The sequence below is a fragment of the Narcine bancroftii genome, chromosome 13, assembly GCF_036971445.1.
Source record: "Narcine bancroftii isolate sNarBan1 chromosome 13, sNarBan1.hap1, whole genome shotgun sequence".
Classification (NCBI taxonomy): domain Eukaryota; kingdom Metazoa; phylum Chordata; class Chondrichthyes; order Torpediniformes; family Narcinidae; genus Narcine; species Narcine bancroftii.
The window spans coordinates 78,245,586-78,266,441 of record NC_091481.1 but is presented as its reverse complement, the minus strand read 5'-3'; the positions used below and the strand labels follow the sequence as shown (position 1 = coordinate 78,266,441).

At 43.2% G+C, this 20,856-nt stretch overlaps 1 protein-coding gene across 2 annotated transcripts in view; it reads right to left on the bottom strand.

Moving 5' to 3' along the window:
- LOC138748163 (alpha-actinin-1-like) overlaps window positions 1-20,856 on the bottom strand; it is a 118,134-nt gene that overhangs the window by 34,681 nt on the left and 62,597 nt on the right. Inside the window, exons 8-11 of one of the 2 annotated variants that reach the window (XM_069907932.1) lie at window positions 18,409-18,494; window positions 15,664-15,756; window positions 13,100-13,330; window positions 8,254-8,401 (exon numbers count right to left, since the gene is read on the bottom strand). In XM_069907932.1, coding sequence (XP_069764033.1) covers window positions 8,254-8,401; window positions 13,100-13,330; window positions 15,664-15,756; window positions 18,409-18,494 — 558 coding nt within the window. Of the gene's footprint in view, window positions 1-8,253; window positions 8,402-13,099; window positions 13,331-15,663; window positions 15,757-18,128; window positions 18,215-18,408; window positions 18,495-20,856 lie in introns of both variants that reach the window. The other variant, XM_069907931.1, reaches the window with a different exon arrangement.

Sequence of the window (20,856 nt, the reverse complement as noted above, 5' to 3'; positions counted from 1 at the left end):
GCTCGATGGGCCGAATGAGGTGATAGAGGAATTAGGGGATATGGGGAGAAGGCAGGTAGGTGGAGTTAGGTCCTAAATTAGATCAGCCATGATCCTATTGAATGGCGGAGCAGGCTCGATGGGCCGAATGAGGTGATAGAGGAATTAGGGGATATGGGGAGAAGGCAGGTAGGTGGAGTTAGGTCCTAAATTAGATCAGCCATGATCCTATTGAATGGCGGAGCAGGCTCGATGGGCCGAATGAGGTGATAGAGGAATTAGGGGATATGGGGAGAAGGCAGGTAGGTGGAGTTAGGTCCTAAATTAGATCAGCCATGATCCTATTGAATGGCGGAGCAGGCTCGATGGGCCGAATGAGGTGATAGAGGAATTAGGGGATATGGGGAGAAGGCAGGTAGGTGGAGTTAGGTCCTAAATTACATCAGCCATGATCCTATTGAATGGCAGAGCAGGCTCGATGGGCCGAATGAGGTGATAGAGGAATTAGGGGATATGGGGAGAAGGCAGGTAGGTGGAGTTAGGTCCTAAATTAGATCAGCCATGATCCTATTGATGGCGGAGCAGGCTCGATGGGCCGAATGAGGTGATAGAGGAATTAGGGGATATGGGGAGAAGGCAGGTAGGTGGAGTTAGGTCCTAAATTAGATCAGCCATGATCCTATTGAATGGCGGAGCAGGCTCGATGGGCCGAATGAGGTGATAGAGGAATTAGGGGATATGGGGAGAAGGCAGGTAGGTGGAGTTAGGTCCTAAATTAGATCAGCCATGATCGTATTGAATGGCGGAGCAGGCTCGATGGGCCGAATGAGGTGATAGAGGAATTAGGGGATATGGGGAGAAGGCAGGTAGGTGGAGTTAGGTCCTAAATTACATCAGCCATGATCCTATTGAATGGCGGAGCAGGCTCGATGGGCCGAATGAGGTGATAGAGGAATTAGGGGATATGGGGAGAAGGCAGGTAGGTGGAGTTAGGTCATAAATGAGATCAGCCATGATCGTATTGAATGGCGGAGCAGGCTCGATGGGCCGAATGAGGTGATAGAGAAATTAGGGGATATGGGGAGAAGGCAGGTAGGTGGAGTTAGGTCATAAATGAGATCAGCCATGATCTTAAGGAATGGCGGAGCAGGCTCGATGGGCCGAATGAGGTGATAGAGGAATTAGGGGATTGGGGAGAAGGCAGGTAGGTGGAGTTAGGTCATAAATGAGATCAGCCATGATCCTATTGAATGGCGGAGCAGGCTCGATGGGCCGAATGAGGTGATAGAGGAATTAGGGGATATGGGGAGAAGGCAGGTAGGTGGAGTTAGGTCATAAATGAGATCAGCCATGATCTTAAGGAATGGCGGAGCAGGCTCGATGGGCCGAATGAGGTGATAGAGGAATTAGGGGATATGGGGAGAAGGCAGGTAGGTGGAGTTAGGTCATAAATGAGATCAGCCATGATCCTATTGAATGGCGGAGCAGGCTCGATGGGCCGAATGAGGTGATAGAGGAATTAGGGGATATGGGGAGAAGGCAGGTAGGTGGAGTTAGGTCATAAATGAGATCAGCCATGATCGTATTGAATGGCGGAGCAGGCTCGATGGGCCGAATGAGGTGATAGAGGAATTAGGGGATATGGGGAGAAGGCAGGTAGGTGGAGTTAGGTCATAAATTAGATCAGCCATGATCTTAAGGAATGGCCGGGCAGGCTCGATGGGCCGAATGAGGTGATAGAGGAATTAGGGGATATGGGGAGAAGGCAGGTAGGTGGAGTTAGGTCCTAAATTAGATCAGCCATGATCGTATTGAATGGCGGAGCAGGCTCGATGGGCCGAATGAGGTGATAGAGGAATTAGGGGATATGGGGAGAAGGCAGGTAGGTGGAGTTAGGTCATAAATGAGATCAGCTATGATCTTAAGGAATGGCGGAGCAGGCTCGATGGGCCGAATGAGGTGATAGAGGAATTAGGGGATATGGGGAGAAGGCAGGTAGGTGGAGTTAGGTCATAAATTAGATCAGCCATGATCCTATTGAATGGCGGAGCAGGCTCGATGGGCCGAATGAGTTGATAGAGGAATTAGGGGATATGGTGAGAAGGCAGGTAGGTGGAGTTAGGTCATAAATGAGATCAGCCATGATCGTATTGAATGGCGGAGCAGGCTCGATGGGCCGAATGAGGTGATAGAGGAATTAGGGGATATGGGGAGAAGGCAGGTAGGTGGAGTTAGGTCATAAACGAGATCAGCCATGATCTTAAGGAATGGCGGAGCAGGCTCGATGGGCCGAATGAGGTGATAGAGGAATTAGGGGATATGGGGAGAAGGCAGGTAGGTGGAGTTAGGTCATAAATGAGATCAGCCATGATCGTATTGAATGGCGGAGCAGGCTCGATGGGCCGAATGAGGTGATAGAGGAATTAGGGGATATGGGGAGAAGGCAGGTAGGTGGAGTTAGGTCATAAATGAGATCAGCCATGATCCTATTGAATGGCGGAGCAGGCTCGATGGGCCGAATGAGGTGATAGAGGAATTAGGGGATATGGGGAGAAGGCAGGTAGGTGGAGTTAGGTCATAAATGAGATCAGCCATGATCGTATTGAATGGCGGAGCAGGCTCGATGGGCCGAATGAGGTGATAGAGGAATTAGGGGATATGGGGAGAAGGCAGGTAGGTGGAGTTAGGTCATAAATTAGATCAGCCATGATCTTAAGGAATGGCGGAGCAGGCTCGATGGGCCGAATGAGGTGATAGAGGAATTAGGGGATATGGGGAGAAGGCAGGTAGGTGGAGTTAGGTCCTAAATTAGATCAGCCATGATCGTATTGAATGGCGGAGCAGGCTCGATGGGCCGAATGAGGTGATAGAGGAATTAGGGGATATGGGGAGAAGGCAGGTAGGTGGAGTTAGGTCATAAATTAGATCAGCCATGATCCTATTGAATGGCGGAGCAGGCTCGATGGGCCATTTTTGGCCTACTCCTGTTCCTACTTCCTATGTTCTATGTATCATCTGCTTCATTAATAATGGTTTATGTCTTAAAAGTCCCTCTCTCTGATTTTATAAACTGACATGATTTCTTGTTCTGTTATGAAAGCACGCTGCTCTAGTCCTTCAATAAGCCCATCACATTTTCATCATGTCATCTATAGGCTCTTTTTCTGCAGTGTTAATCAAGTCACCTTCATCGCGCTCTCCTTGATCCAGAACAATTTCAGCTATTTCACCATTGGACAGTGAATAAGCAACTTGAGCCTTCATCATCGATGTTCAAAAACTTCTTCAATATCCACTTCTTCCAGCTTACTGACAGACTCCGAACGTCTATCTTTTGCACGTGTATTGCTTTTTCTTTGTACAGTGTACAAGAGCTCTGTTGTTATCAAAATGGCACCAACAGAGCGTCAGAGTCACACGTGGGAAGGTTGGGCGATAAATGTTTTCAACTTGTGACATCATGTCAATGCCGCAAAAAAGTTTGGTTTTTGGATCTTTTCCATATTCACAATGTACTCCTACGTTATAGGTATGGCCTAACTAGCAGGTGTTGATTTCTTCACAATCATTAACACTTCTGTATTTTCCCAATTTGGCTCATTGAGTATGAAATCAGAACAATTCCATTCCCCAACAAAGTTTTCCTGCAACCTAATCTCCCCACTTTCCCATTGCTTATTCCGAACTCCCATACATTCTTTTTTTTTTCTTTGGCTTGGCTTCGCGGACGAAGATTTATGGAGGGGGTAAATGTCCACGTCAGCTGCAGGCTCGTTTGTGGCTGACAAGTCCGATGCGGGACAGGCAGACACGGTTGCAGGGGAAAATTGGTTGGTTGGGGTTGGGTGTTGGGTTTTTCCTCCTTTGCCTTTTGTCAGTGAGGTGGGCTCTGCGGTCTTCTTCAAAGGAGGTTGCTGCCCGCCAAACTGTGAGGTGCCAAGATGCACGGTTTGAGGTGATATCAGCCCACTGGCGGTGGTCAATGGGGCAGGCACCAAGAGCTTTCTTTAGGCAGTCCTTGTACCTCTTCTTTGGTGCACCTCTGTCACGGTGGCCAGTGGAGAGCTCGCCATATAACACGATCTTGGGAAGGCGATGGTCCTCCATTCTGGAGACGTGACCCACCCAGCACAGCTGGATCTTCAGCAGCGTGGACTCGATGCTGTCGACCTCTGCCATCTCGAGTACTTCGACGTTAGGGATGAAAGCGCTCCAGTGAATGTTGAGGATGGAGCGGAGACAACGCTGGTGGAAGCGTTCTAGGAGCCGTAGGTGATGCCGGTAGAGGACCCATGATTCGGAGCCGAACAGGAGTGTGGGTATGACAACGGCTCTGTATACGCTAATCTTTGTGAGGTTTTTCAGTTGGTTGTTTTTCCAGACTCTTTTGTGTAGTCTTCCAAAGGCGCTATTTGCCTTGGCGAGTCTGTTCTCTATCTCAGTGTCTATGCTCCAACCCTCCAGGCGGAACCAGCAGAAAAGGACAAGTTCTACACTGACCTGCGCAACCTCATCCAACGCACCCCTACAGCCGACAAGGTTGTCATCCTTGGCGACTTCAACGCTCGCGTCGGCAAAGACTCAGAAACCTGGCCAGGAATCCTGGGCAAGCATGGCGTCGGCAAGTGCAACGACAATGGGCGCCTCCTGTTGGAGCTCTGCGCAGAACAGCAGCTTGTCATTACAAACACCCTTTTTCAGCAGAGGGACAGCCTGAAGACCACCTGGATGCATCCCCGATCCAAACACTGGCACCTCCTGGACTACGTCCTGGTGCGAGAAAGAGACAAACGAGATGTGCTCCACACCAGGGTCATGCCCAGCGCGGAATGCCACACTGACCACCGGCTGGTTCGCTGCAAGCTCAACCTTCACTTCAAGCCAAAGCCCAGGAACAGTAAAGCCCCCAGAAGGAGGTTCAATGTTGGAAACCTGCAGTCAGACGAAGTGAGAGGAAACTTCCAGGCAAACCTCAAAGCAAAGCTCGACGATGCAATCCGCCTCACGGACCCGTCCCCTGAAACCCTCTGGAATCAGCTGAAGACTACCATACTGCAATCCACTGAAGAGGTACTGGGCTTCTCCTCCAGGAAAAACAAGGACTGGTTCGACGAAAACAGCCAGGAAATCCAGGAGCTGCTGGCAAAGAAGCGAGCTGCCCACCAGGCTCACCTTACAAAGCCGTCCTGTCCAGACAAGAAACAAGCCTTCCGTCGCGCATGCAGCCATCTTCAACGCAAACTCCGGGAGATCCAAAATGAGTGGTGGACTAGCCTCGCCAAGCGAACCCAGCTCAGCGCGGACATTGGCGTCTTCAGGGGTTTCTACAAGGCTCTAAAGGCTGTGTACGGCCCCTCACCCAAGTCCAAAGCCCGCTGCGCAGCTCAGACGGCAAAGTTCTCCTCAGCGACAAGATCTCCATCCTCAACCGATGGTCAGAACACTTCCAATCTCTTTTCAGTGCCAACCACTCAGTCCAAGATTCCGCCCTGCTCCAGCTCGCTCAACAGCCCCTAAGGCTAGAGCTGGATGAGGTCCTCACCCAGGATGAGGCATATAAGGCAATCGAACAACTGAAAAGTGGCAAAGCAGCAGGTATGGATGGAATCCCCCCCAGAGGTCTGGAAGGCTGGCGGCAAAACTCTGCATGTCAAACTGCATGAGTTTTTCAAGCTTTGTTGGGACCAAGGAAAACTGCCTCAGGACCTTCATGATGCCACCATCATCACCTTGTACAAAAAATAAGGCGAGAAATCAGACCGCTCAAACTACAGGGGAATCACGCTGCTCTCCATTGCAGGCAAAATCTTCACTAGGATTCTCCTAAATAGAATAATACCCAGTGTCACCGAGAATATTCTCCCAGAATCACAGTGCGGCTTTCGCGCAAACAGAGGAACTATTGACATGGTCTTTGCCCTCAGACAGCTCCAAGAAAAGTGCAGAGAACAAAACAAAGGACTCTACATCACCTTTGTTGACCTCACCAAAGCCTTCGACACCGTGAGCAGGAAAGGGCTTTGGCAAATACTAGAGCGCATCGGATGCCCCCCAAAGTTCCTCAACATGGTTATCCAACTGCACGAAAACCAACGAGGTCGGGTCAGATACAGAAATGAGCTCTCTGAACCCTTCTCCATTAACAATGACGTGAAGCAAGGCTGTGTTCTCGCACCAACCCTCTTTTCAATCTTCTTCAGCATGATGCTGAACCAAGCCATGAAAGACCCCAACAATGAAGACGCTGTTTACATCCGGTACCGCACGGATGGCAGTCTCTTCAATCTGAGGCGCCTGCAAGCTCACACCAAGACACAAGAGAAACTTGTCCGTGAACTACTCTTTGCAGACGATGCCGCTTTAGTTGCCCATTCAGAGCCAGCTCTTCAGCGCTTGACGTCCTGTTTTGCGGAAACTGCCAAAATGTTTGGCCTGGAAGTCAGCCTGAAGAAAACGGAGGTCCTCCATCAGCCAGCTCCCCACCATGACTACCAGCCCCCCCACATCTCCATCGGGCACACAAAACTCAAAGATCTCCCTTACACATTTGGAGCAATTTACACTATTGCAGTCCAGGTTTGAATCCGGCACTGTCTGCAATGATTTTCCACGTTCTTCCTGTCTGTGTGGGTTTCCTTTTGGTGCTCCAGTTTCCTCCCACCCCATAAAATATAAGGGGGTGGTATTTGGGCAGCGGGAGCTCATGTTACTGTGCTGTATATCTAAAATTTTTTTTTTTTTAATTAGAGTGGCCTATTAACCCATCAACTCGCACATCTTCAGTCCGAATGAGCACCCGCAGAAACCAGCTATCAGCTAGATGCTGAATCTCCTTCTCACGCTATTTATTCCTCAATTCAGAAACTATTGTGGAGCTTTAATGAAATAGAGTTCTTTCCAGAGATGCACAAGAACTGGAGCAAAAAAAGTGGAAGAAAAATAATGGTCAATATTTGGGATAAATAATTGTTTCTCTCATTAACAATCAGTGATGAGCCAAGTGCCACAGGAATTGGTGCTGGGCCTGAGACTGTTCACTGTGTACATTAACAATTTGGAACTGGGGCCAAGCCCAGTGCCTCCAGGTTTGATGATAATGCCAAGTTGAATGGAAAAGGAAATTGTGCAGAGATATATAAAGGTTAAGTCAATGGGCAAAGTCCTGCAAGATGCTATTCGACGTTGGTTAATGGGGTCATCCACTTTGAAGGAAAAAAAATAGATTAGATGACTAGCTGAATTTAATTTATTGTTGAACAAAGCAATGACTTGAAACAAGGAACCTCCTCCCTGGCCCATGATCCTGTGGTAATTTCACACACCAATCAAAACTCTATTACTTGCAACTTTCATGATGGAATGGTCTGGATCAAAATCTAAGCAAACGTGCTCCCATTCCAACCAACATTAGCACGATCCAGGTCCTGGAAAATGATGTTCATTCTATTGGGAGAAATGCGCAAGTGTTTGTTAGATGACTATTTCACTGCAAGATTGCAGCATGCAGTTGTGCAGAGGGAACTCAGAGTGCTTACGAATGAATAGCAACATTGCCAGAGGGATTGAATTTCAGAGCAGGAAGGTTCTGCTATAACCATACACCTGGGGTACTGCTCCCAGTTCTGGTCTCCTAACTTGTGAAAAGAGGTACTGGCTTTGGAGATGGTGTAGATGAAGTTGAACAGGTTGGTGCGGGACCAAAACAAAAACAACCATTTACCTACCCAGCAATGAAAGGGGGAAGAATCTATTCAGCATTGCGAACTCCTCAAGCATGAAGGAACTAATTTCCAGTCACAGTTTCTTCCGCACGCATCAAGTTAACTGCAATGTTAAATCATCTACTGGTCAATTTTCCACAAAAAAAATCTCAATTTACCTGATAATCACTGATCAGCAGGCACCAATTCCTGTTGACGGCACTCATCAGATCGTTTGAATGAGATATCAGCAATTGACACGTTAGTGATTACAGTATTTGCTGAGCGACTGGGAAAAAACAACTAAACAGATGGTGGACAGTTTGATTAGAGCCGAATGCAATCTTGCTGAGAGGAAACAGGACTAGGCCTCCAAATGCCGGTCCTGTTTTTACTGTGGGAGACAAAGATTTAGCCACAAAGTGTGTACAGTAAGAGCCACATGTTGAGCTGTCACCATTACTATATTCCAGGTAACTTTTGATTAATGTCAAGTGTACAACCATTGCACTAGGTGATAATTTTAAACTTGAAGATCACCGTACAATTTTTTTTAAAAGTGTTGGAACATTACCTTTGGTCCATTCTTCATGGATGGTGGCTTTCTGTCTGAATTTTTCTGCCAAATGATCAAGTCTTTCCAGCCTCCTGATCTCATTCAGCAGCCATTCCTCATAACCCTTCTCAGCCTGCTCGAGACCTTGCCATGCATTATTAATATCCTAAACACAACCAAAAGATGACATTATTCCCATGAGATTTACGTCGAGTATTTCAGAACTGGTTGCACAGGTACTAACGCCAAATTAAAAATACAAAATTCAAATGATTCAAAAGACAAGGAGTTCCTTCAGAGACCGGACACTTGACAAATAAAACAGGCTTGGGGCAAGCTTGTGACTTTGAACCAAGGTTCCTAAAAACAGACCCCAGTCGAGAGCCTGACCTCTTGTTTGGGATTGGTGCAGATGAAATGATGGTCACAATTATCAAATTTTCACATGAGAATATCTTTCATCTCTTCAGTAATTAACTCTGCAATTTTTATTAAAGCTCATTTGTTACCAAATCCACCCAAAGAATTTCATAGAATTACCCACAACACTTGATGCTTGTGAATAAGGTAGCCACTTCATGTACATCAAGCACCAACAGGAAGTAGACCACTGCAGCAGACTAGCGAGAGGCTCCGCAGCTGAAGGACCCACACCTGGCTGCAGGCTCTTGGGATCCAGTTATCAGGACAGGGATTCACGAGGATGTTGACTGGCCTTGGGCATTCAGTACCTGGGACTAAGGACGTGGGTGACTGGAGCACAGATTCACCACTGGAATGGATGAGAAGCCTTTTGGCTACAGAGTGGAGGTTATGAGATCACAGGACGCTGTGGCAGCATCCGTAAACACTCCATGTCTTAGATGGGATTCATCTGCTTCTCTTTCTCTCGGCAGTGGCGCTGGGCTAGAGGCACTCTGTGCCTTTACAGATAAGCAAAGGTAAACAAACTTTGTACATTTATTTACAGGACAATTCAGAAACCTTAAAGACCCCACAAACTAAAGAGATCATTGGTTCAGTTTCTAAACATTCTGCTGAACCTTGCACACCTTCCAAATCCTCCATTTCTCATTGTAAAATAATGGAACTTTTCCACAAACATTACTAGAATTACGCACCCTCACTTCCTCCAACTTAAATACTATGACCCAAATTTGAAAATACAACCCAGTTTACTATTTAAAGCTATTTGCCAAAGTTAAAATGTCTAGGATGCTCAAGTTCTTGCTTTAGTGCTTGTGGAATGAACAGCAGATTATTTTACCACAAATAATAAAGAATAATTCTACTCTATTGGAATAGAAAGAAGCTGGTCAAAAGCAGTTATGTGGGGATGGTAGTGGAATTGGGGCACAGGAGACAAGGGTTCAAATGGCAAGGTTTGATGAATCATCATGTTGTTCAAGTAAAACTGGCAATTTGTAAAGAAAATTTAAGAAATTTAAAAATTTCAGCTTCTCTGCTTGTCGAATTCATAACGGACTCTGGTTGCCTAATGTTAATTTAATGCTCAAGACCATGAAGTATTTCTCTAAAAAAGGTAGAAAGATTAAACACATTTCAGATCTGATGTAAACACCAACATACTGACTCTCACAATGAACCTTTGACTATATAAACACCATTTCCAGTTTGAGGGTTTAGCAGAAGATTGATGCTTCATTTACAACAGCATAAATGCAGTACTAAATAGTTTTCGGTGGAAAATTCTCTAGAAAATCAACACAATGTGCACCAAATGGTGTATGTCAAACAAAAACAGTTCAACATTTGCAACACAAATATGGTTGGTTCAAGACCCAAGAATCCAAACTACCCATTTTTGGATACTTTTTTTATGGAAAGAAACATTCAAAAATACTTCTGGCTCAGATGAGCATTATGGTCTAACACACTGCACCAGTACCAGCTAATTCAGAGCATCGAATCATTCAAATGACAATAACATCAAGTTCCCACTCTTAATTGCTATGACCAGAGCTTAATACTAATAATGCAATGACTAGTGGACCATGGTTTGGGAAGTGACTGTGACCGGTTCCCAAAGCCTTCCCATTGACAGAGTCATAAATCATGGTGTGGAAATTCTCTACATTCACTTGGAGGAGCACAGCTCCAATAATACAAACTGGACTTTTCAGAACAGCTCGAACCTTCAATCTGGCCTCCCAGCGGCCAACGGCTTTGATTCCACACTCCACTCTCACGATTATATCTCTATCCATGACCTCATGCACTGAGAAGCCACCCGCAAATCGAAGGAACACCCAATATTTCATCTGGGCACTCTCCAACCAGATGACATTATTTAACGGAAACGGGAGAAGATCCTCCCCTTTGAGTCGCTCTTTTCTGTCTCCGCTTCTCCAGTTTTCCACCTCCTTCCCTTCATATTCAGTAAGCAATTTTCTACCCCTATCACCTCAGCTCTTTTCTTTCTGCCCTCTTACCTGTCCATCTCTGGCCTCTTACCCGTTGGCATGTGCTCTTCCCTCACACTCCCTCCTGCTTTTTGCTCATATCTTGACAAAGGGTTCAGGCCAAAAACATTGGTTACCCTTTGCTTCCTAGAGGTGCTGCATGACCCAAGTTTCTCCAGCACTTGCGAACACCGCCAGAAAATTTTGTGACTTATTTATGACAATAAATTCTGATTCTGCACCATCATCCCAGCTTCTGCAGACTTTCCTGTTTAAATTCACTTCACTCGGTAAACTTAGCAATTCACACCACCTTCCTAGCAATCCCTTTGCAACCAGTTTCAATTTAAAATTATCTCATTTTGAAGGCAATTCAATTGCAAAGTCAAAGGATTCCAATGTAGTGAGAAAAATCAGACCATTTCAAACACAGCAGCCTCTCACCAAGGTGACTCCAACATCTCCCAGTGCAAACTCCACCAAGAGCACACATGGAATTGCCAACTATCTGCAGGATCCTCTCAGTAATACAGTATAAAAGGTTCCAAAAATAACTCAAGAAATTATAGGCCAGTGAGCCCGATATCAATAATAGGCAAATTATTGGTAAGAGTTCTAAGAAATCGAATATACAAGTATTTGGATAGTCGGGGACTGATTAGGGATAATAAACAGGGCTTTGTGCATGGTAGATTGTGTTTAACCAATCTTGTAGAGTTTTTCAATGAGGTTACCAGAAAATTTGATGAAGGAAAGGGTGTGGATGCCGTCTACATGGTCTTTAGTAGGGCCTTTGACAAGGTCAGCATGGGAGATTTGTCAGAAAGGTTCACTCACTCGGCATTCATGGTGAGGTAGTAAACTGGATTAGACATTATCTTTATGGGAGAAGCCAGAGAGTGGTAGTGGATGATTCCCCCTCTGACTGAAAGCCAAGGGTAAATGCAAGTAGGCTTTTTCTATTGAGGCTGGATGAGATACAAACCGGTGGATGTGGGTCAAGGCTGAAAATGGAAAAAGTCACTGTATATGTGTGAAAAAGAAAAAGTGTGTAGCATGGCTAATGTGATTTATGGTGTGAAAAATAAAAAATTTAAAAAAAAAAGGCTGAAAATGGAAAAGGTTTCTTCACAGAGAGTGGTGGGAGTATGCAACAAGCTCCCAGCTGAAGTGGTGACTGCAGGCTCAATTTTAACATTCAAGAAAAATTTGGAAAAGTACATGGATGGGACTAGGCAGAATAGTAATTCGGCACAGACTAGAAGGGACTATTTTTTGTGTTGTAATGTTCTATAGCTCTAAACATTGGAATCTCTCACCATTTCCTCAGTCAGCCACAAATCTAAACATTGTGGGAGTGTCATTAACATTTTCTCAAAGGCGATTAGAAAAGAACAATAAACCCACATCTTAAAGTGAATGAAACACTACTACTGACATATAGAATGGCGTGAATAATTCACATTGGGGAGCCCAACATACCTCAATGAGTAAATGAAATGCTCAAGGAAGACGCTAGGCACTTTCAAACTGCCTTGTAAAATGGAGTTAAACAGACTATTTGCCCAGTTAGCACCCCACTCACAAGGCAGCTTGAAAGGATCTGACCCGGTCAGCGGACTCCAAAATCACTGGATCCCTGCCCTACCTCAGAGGCAGTCAGTTAAACTTACCTAGGTCTTGTCCACCGGTGGCTCGAAAACAAAAATGGCCAACCCAGTTACTCCTGTGACGTCAGTGCTTGCACGCTGGTGTCACAGAGAAACAGGCTGAAGAGCATGCCATGATTGGGGGCGGGAGGCGGGGTAGGAGAGGAGAGAAGTGCGCTTCCTTGGGGGTGGGGGATGAATGGAGGGGGGTCAGTGCCGCGTGGGGGGGTTGGAGGAAGAGAGGGGCCGGGGGGGGAGGGGGGTAGGACTTGCTGATAGTTCCCTAAGTGCATGCCTCATCACTTACCGCAACTTCGCAGGGGTGGGATCCCCTTAAATCACTGGGTTGGCGATTTAATGGGTCCATCCCCCCACAGCTTAAAAGGTGCTGGAAGCAACTTTTGCCCTACTAATCGCACCTGGGTCCCAGGAGGGCTGCAGCTTAAAATCACCTACTGTCATACAGCTAACCAAATAGCCAGCTCCCAGATTTATTCCCGAGCAATGGCAGGTTAACCAATTTCAACCAGGAAACTACTGATTAGGTTCTAATTGAAAACACTTCACACAGGAAAAACAATTTCAACAAGATATCAAAATATGAGCAGGACCTGTGGGACTGCAATCCACTGTGCAACTAACTGAGTGAAGAGGAGGTTAAATGTTTGCAGATAGCCAAGGAAGGCAAGAGGAAGTAGGACATTGAAAACTGAAGAGCTAAATTGCACAGGGTCATGCAAGTCAGAATTCATAATTTTCCAGTTTCAATTGGAGCAAAAAATAGTTTCTTACCGAAACCATTTTCCCTTCAGAAGGCATAAATGCTGGCCGATTGCTGAGGCGGAGTTTGGTCTGAAGAGTGTTGAAGTTAATCTCAAGCTGACACTTCTCTTGCACTTTCGGAGGTTTATGAACACGCCGGTAATCGCGGAAGTCTTCCAGTTTCTGCTGCATAGCTTGCATTGTTTTCTCAGGTTCTCTGTTCTCAAGCCACGGTTTGGTTTGGCGAATCCATTCCAATAACTAGGACAAGAAAACGCTTGTGATCATCAATAGAATTCTGAGCTACTTTTTAAAATCATTAATTTTCCCTTGTAAAGATACATGCACGTCACAATATTCAGCAGTAAAAACAAAATTGCACCATTAACAGCAAACAGCAATTGTCACAGGCTGAATGTTCAATTCCACCTTCCTTCACCTAGTTGAACCACATACAAGGATGCAACTGAAATAGACAAGGTTTTCAATGCCAATGGTAGCCTTTTAATGGTCCAAAAACATTTTTATGATATCGAGTTGTTACAGGACCACACATCATTTGGATGATTTTATTCTCCTCACAATAGACAAATTCACACTTCCCTACATTACATTATTTGCTAATTATTTACAGCTTGTCTATCTAGATCCCTCCATGTCCTCTTCACAATTTGGGTGTCCCATCTTTACCTCATCTGTAAATTTAGCAAACGTACAATTACATAAATCAAAATGTTGTGGTCCCAACACCAATCATTAACATTCTGTTTATTACATCTTGCCAACTAAGACCCATTTTCATGTTCGCGAGACAATCTTCTATCCACACTAATGTCACTTTCTACACATGAACTTTATGGTTGCTCCCCTTCACCCACAACACACTGCAACCATCCCAATAAATTGGTCAAATCCCTTTCACAAGGCTATGTTATCTTTGCCCAAACATCTTCAATTTGTACGTGTGCTACAACTGAACTTTTCCCCATGACAGACGTTAAGCTAAGACGCCCAGTTTCCCATTATTTGCTTCCTCCTCCAAACAAGAATATATTTACTATTTTCCAATCTCATGGAACCTTCTCCAAATCAAGGGAATTTTGTACACTGTTTACATGAATGCGCACTAAGTGCTCAGCTGTGAAAATTACAAATCAGAAATTTCAAAGCAGCACAATTAACACACTGTTACAGCTCCAGCAATCGGGACTGAGGTTCCAATTCGGCGCAATCTGTAAGGAGTTCATACATTCTCCCCGTATCTGTGCGGGTTTTCTCTGGGGGCATCAGTTTCCTCCCACCATTCAAAGTGTACTGGGGGTGAAAGCCAATTTGGTGTAATTGGGCTCTGTGCTGTATGTCTAAATTTAAAAACACTGTCTTCAAACCTTTCTAAATGGAAATCAAATTTATTTGTTGCAAAATACTCAGTACAGTGAGAAGGGTTAATTTAAAAAGCTAAATTACATCTTTCTAGAATTTGCAAGGTGTTTTAATGTTTTTAAAAACAATTCTTAGATTTTTGTGTCACTGGCAAGAATGGCATTAGCAGCTTAAGGGGTATTTCAAAATCAATCACTAATGTAATGGGAGTGACATGAGGGGCAGTCCTCGTATGGAACACAGATCTCCTCCTCTGAGGTACTTGAACCAGAAAGGTTAGGACATTCCACTAATTTTTCAGTTTTTCCATTTTTTTTAAAAACTTAATTCCATTGTAAATTATAAACAATCATCTTTTTTCCCCCCCTGTTAAAAAGATGGCATTTATATTAAATACCTTGCTTTAGTGTAGACAATACTCACTTCAAGTCATTCAGCAAAAAATTATTTTTCTTAAGTCCGATTCTGTGAAATCCTCATTTGTCTGCAATTTTTAAAAAAATTTTGGATAAATGAGGATATCCGAAACAAATCAGAAATCCTCATTTATCTGAAATTTATTTTGAGCCAAACTGACCTCGCGTGTTGAAAAAAAAATTCATCTGACATTAAATTAGATCGATGATTGTCCCATTTCAGATAACTCCTTCTTTCTAGTTCTTTTTTACCTACCCCTATTGACTTTTCTCTCTAACTCTCCTTCTCAAACAGTGTGCTACTGTCTTCAAGCCACAAGTGGTTGGAAGAATCCCTTGTCCTGGGGTCATCAAGGAGAACAGCCTTCCGACCTCTGGCTCAGTGGCATTCCCTCCCCTCGCCTACACACTCCCTCTATCCTTCCTTCCCCAGCACAACTGAACTCACTACTACACGTGCACACTGGACTCCCTAGTGTGTGTGGTAGGCTTAGGGGGAGGATGACTCCACCATCGGGAGCTCCACTCACCGGGAAAGCAGGAGCCCGCTGATTCGCCAGTGATGTTCCAATGGCCTGGGAAGCTTCCCCAGGGATCTACGGCAGTGGTTAGTGATTGGCAGCAGCCAGCATTTTTTTGGTGAGAATTAAACATTATTTTAATGTTTAAAAAGCCTTCCCTTGTTGTTTAAGCATTGACACAAGTTTTAAAAATAAGTTTATTTGACATAGGAGTGGTCCCCACCATTTTGGATAATCAAAGTTGCACTGTACAGTATTCATGTGAAATACATACATCACTCGCCAACTTTTCGTAATCTTCCATGAGTTGTTCATTCTCTTGATTAACTGCCAGAACTTTGCAGATCCTATTGGCTGCAGTTTCAGCCTATTGGGAACAGATACATGGTTAGAAATGCCACAACACTAAAATTTGTGGAAAAAATTATGCAAGATTTAAACAGAATCAGATTTGTGGAGTTGTTAGGCCACAATATTAAAAATGTTGCTATTAAAGTTTATAAAAATCACCTTTCAATTCCAAGAACAAATGTGACAAGTAAAATTGCTATTCTGTGGGTTATGCAGAAGAATTTATGTTCTCAATAAATTCAGCTTAAATTACACAAATGAAAGTAAAGGCAGAGGCAAGTGACAAAAGTGAGTGATTTGAAATTAAATAAAGAGTTTATATTTAAAGGATTGGATCTGCCCTAAAGGGTTTTTACCTCACCTCAAAGGCAGCAGTGAGCAACTATGGATTCTGGCCACACAAGTACAAACATGCAACACTCCAACCAGGATTACTTAAGAAATGCTACACATCGGATCGATACTAATGTGCAACATGCTGCATGCTAATCCACCACTAACATAACAAAGCCAGATCAAGATATTGAAAAAAAAACATGCCAATTGGTTAATTAGATAACGAATACATTTATAATTGATCAGTCCTGTAAATCCCGTACAAAGAATGGAAAAACACAACATAAAACATGTCATCGATGATTCAGCTTCCAACCATACAGGTGCCCAAATCTACATTTAAATGATTGACTTCATTTGTCTATGCACTCTTGCAGAATGAATTAGCAAAGAATTATTAACAGCGACTTAAGCAGGATAAAGAGACTTCCAAGGTACAAGTCTTGTTTAACTCAGAAACAATACATGCAGCAAATCACATCGCACCGTTCGATGACCATGTTAAGTGAGAGAATGTGAAATGGGAAGAGTATGGACATTACTCCAAAAAGCACAAACTCAGTGTCAGTGGCCAAAATATAATAGGGGAAAGAAGGTCACAGGAAAAAGGCCTTTGTACCTGTAACACAGCAAAAACAAAGTATACAGGCAGAACAAAAGCAGATGAGAGCTGGCCATCACTGATGGAAACAAAGGGTCTACACAGAAAAGGAAAGAGACAGGAAGAACATTCTCACGACGTTAGAATAAAGGATAAATTTAAATGTACAAAAATTTATACGTAATACCATCTTTAGGACTGTTACCCAAAGGTTGGAAATATCTGCACATATATTGAGTATCTTGAAATGCTGCTCGATGCTATAGACCAAGAGTAAATTGGTTTAAAAATTATATTTAAGCTCATTTAAGAATGAGAGTAAAACACTTAGCCTTTCAATTGTCATCAAGGAATTATTAATCATCTTGAGAATCAATTGGTAGAAATTTATTGTTAAAGACCAGGAAAGAAAAATCAAGTCATTCAAGTGTCTATATTTATTATAGACCTAACCATCCATCATCACTGTTGAAATTCCATCCAAGTTGCAAACGGTGAAAGATAAGATGACTAGATTTGTATCCACTGGCTAGTATCCATTTTATATTCAGTTTGAGAAGAGGTTACTCCTAATGAAAAATTAATTTGAAATGGGATAAAAAATGATAATGAAAGAGTTCCTCACAAATTAAACTTTTTTTCCCCCCCCAAAGCGCTGAATGCTAGAATTCTTCTACCCAGAATCCTACTTTCCCTTAGCGCAGATAAAAATTTTAAGAGTTCAATGTTTTAGGTCATTGATAAAATTATGACTTTATTCTAACATTATATGATTCACATCTGAAATTTAATTTTCAGGCATTAATATGAATTCCTTAAAACGGGAAAACAAATTTCAAAAAGTTGGAATCTCTGGTGAAAATTCCAATAGAGTAAAACCCCTAATATCTGGCACCTCTGAGGACTGGTAGATGCTGGATGAGTGAATTCTCCCGTTGCTTGAGTTTGCGTATTGCAAGATGGGGAAAACTAACGATGAGGCACACCAATTTTAAACTTTCATATTTTTTTTTACCTATTTATTTTCCACTACTTTTTTTCTCCTGGTTGCATGAATTCTGGATTGCAGGGGATTTACTGGGCCAGAATTTTAACTGAAAGTGTGAAAGGAGACTATTTCAACAGGATAGTGGTGGCTGGGAAGAACATGCAGAAAGAATCAATAAATTCAGAAATATCACTGGATATGGTGAAACGGTAAAGAGGAAGTGGATTTACTGGACATAGTTTGAGGGTTGAGTCAAAAATATCATGGTTTCAGAGCAGTTCATTTGCTTACAAGTACACTGCATATGCTTTAAAAATGCCACCAGTTCATATATAGTCCGAACATTTACACAATATACAAACTAAGGAATCAGATGTTTACCACCTCACAATAAGAAATGAGCACACCAGAGAAGACCAAAGCACACAGGAGCATAGAATGTTTGCATGAGGCAAGAGCTCACCTTTTGAGCACCCGAGAAGGCATGGTAGTAGCATGAAACGTAAGTCATTATAGCCTTTTCATCTGGCCTGAGAGTGCCTACAATATCTGTGCAGAAAGAAAGTTAGCAGAATAAGGTCGCATCATGCCACAAGCAGGAAAACAAGTACTCTCAACATACGGTGTGCAAGAGCACAGATGCAGCATCATGCCTGGAACCAAGAAATTAAAAATCTGAAGGACAGCTGAAAGAGAAGCAAGAGATCAGTGTTGCAGGAAATGGGTCCTTGATGACATGGTACCTTCTGAGCTCCTGAAAAGGCATGGTAGAAGCAGGAGACATAGGTCATAATAGCCTTCTCATCAGGGCGGGCAGTGTTCACAATGTCTGTGGGTAAACAAAAATATCAGAGAAGCTTCGAGTCAACAACTAGCACTTCAGTTATTTGCGAATTTTTATCCGTGAGCCATCAAATCCAAATTATTCATTTGAACCATCAAGGCATTTTCACAAAATGTAGCAAGTAAAGCGTGCTGTATGTATATTTACAACCTTCTATTTGGGGATTTACAACGTTCTATAAAATTAATGTGAACTAGCGATGTTTTCCACCAGCAAAAAGCATAAAAAATAAACATATCACTGTAAGTCTGATATTCAAACCAACCCAGTCATAGGATAAACGAGACCACAGAATGGTAAATGAATGACATTTAAGCCCATTAGATATTCAGAATGTTTAAGAGTAAACTTATGCAGGTAAATAATGATCTATAATTTGTGAAAATTATAGAAAGTTTATTCCAACCTGTAGAAAAATTTGATACCAGCCACATTCATGACAAAATTAAATCAACAAAATGTGAAGAATTGTGCTGGACCATATAATGCCATTAGTACTTCAAATATACCAATTAGTAGTGTAAACTATTATATTTAACCCATATTAAAAGTCAGCTGGAGTCAAATAAAATTACATATTTGTATACATGAAAAAAAAACATTTGCCTTGAAAATTCTACAAGCTTAAAAACTGTTGAACTGAATGAATAGATCTACTTGCACAAAAAATACCAAATGTTGTAAACACTCAGGTCAAATAATATCTGTGGCGAATGTTTCAGGACAACACCTTAGTACTATGAAAGAGGAAAAAAGCTGCAGACAGATGAGAAAAGGATGGAAGAGAAAGAGATCTCTGAAGGGCAAGACCATGAGCCTAAATCGTACAAGACACTCTCCCACCTTCTGTTCTCATTCTTAAATGAGTTTTAAAACAGCTGCCCTCTACATTTTTGCCTCATGGACAGGTAGATACTAATAGATTTCATATTCAAAAAATGTAACCATGTACATTTGTAAGCAAATCAAGAAATGTAAACAACCTGACTGTGCAATACAGAGAAGAAAAACTAATAAAGTGCACAAATAAGAGCCCTTAAACGAGTCCCTGATTGAGTTTGCTGTTGAGGAGTCTGATGGTGGAGGGGGAGCAGCTGTTCCTGTGGCACCGATACTTCATTCCTGATGGCAGCAGCTAAAACAGAGCAAGTGCATGGTGGGGTGGATCCTCGATGATGCTGCTTCTCTTCGACGGCAGCATTCCCTGGAGATTTTTTCGATGGTGGGAGGGTTGGTGATGTGCTGGGCTGCGTTCACTAAATATTGCAGGGATTTTCACTCGGGGGTATTGGTCTCCCCATACCAGACCGTGATGCAGCCGGTAGGCACACTTTCCACCACACATCTGTAGAAATTTGCCAGGGTTTCCAATGTCATACCAAACCTCTGCAAACTCCTGAGGAAGTAGAGGCGCTGACGTGCTTTCGTCATGATGTCATTCACATGTTGGGTTCAAGATGGTGACTCCCGAGAACTTAAATTTGCTCACCCACTCCACCTCTGATCCCCCAATGACCACCTAGTGAGCATTGCAATTTGAAAATTTCATGAATACATGGGAACATGAATTAATGGGAACATTTCATAAAGCCTGTGTATACCCATTGGAATTTCACTGACAAAGATTGGGCATTCCTGCTACAAGTAACCACTATTTCACCAATATCAATGAAAGGAGTGGTTTTTTTAAATACAAACTGAATCAGGAAACTGAGGTTTTAATTGCATTATGATAACGCAACCACCCATAGATTTTACTTTATAATGCCAAGTTCAACAACCTAGCTTTAAATTCAAAAACACTTCTAAAGATTCTTCCACTAAAAATGTAAATTAATGCAAAATCCCTCTCTGCACCCTGAAGTGATCTGTAAACAATGTAATGTGGCTTTAAGTCTGCACAACAGCTAATAGTCCTTCAAAACTAAACAATGCAATTTATCACCTGGCTCACAGCCACACCCTGATAAAACATGAACCTTAAAAATTGCGCTGTTGAAAAGTGATCAAAATATAGCTTTCAATTCAACACAAGACTCATCTTTGACAAGCATCTGCAAATGCATTTTCTAGTGAAAGTCACTAGGCTCCTTTAAACTGCAGTGCCTGGGTAGCTCTCCTGGAACCCAGATGCATTACTGGGGCAAAGGTGCTGGAAGCACCTTTTAAACTGCAGGGAGATTGACCCCTTAAATCGCCAACCCGGTGATTTAAGGGGGATCCCACCCCCACAATGACGGGATAAGTGATGTGTCACGCACTCACGGGTACTATCGTTAAGACGCCCCCACCTGCCATCAGGTCACCCCCATTAGTCACCACCCACAGTCAATCACCACCCTTCTCA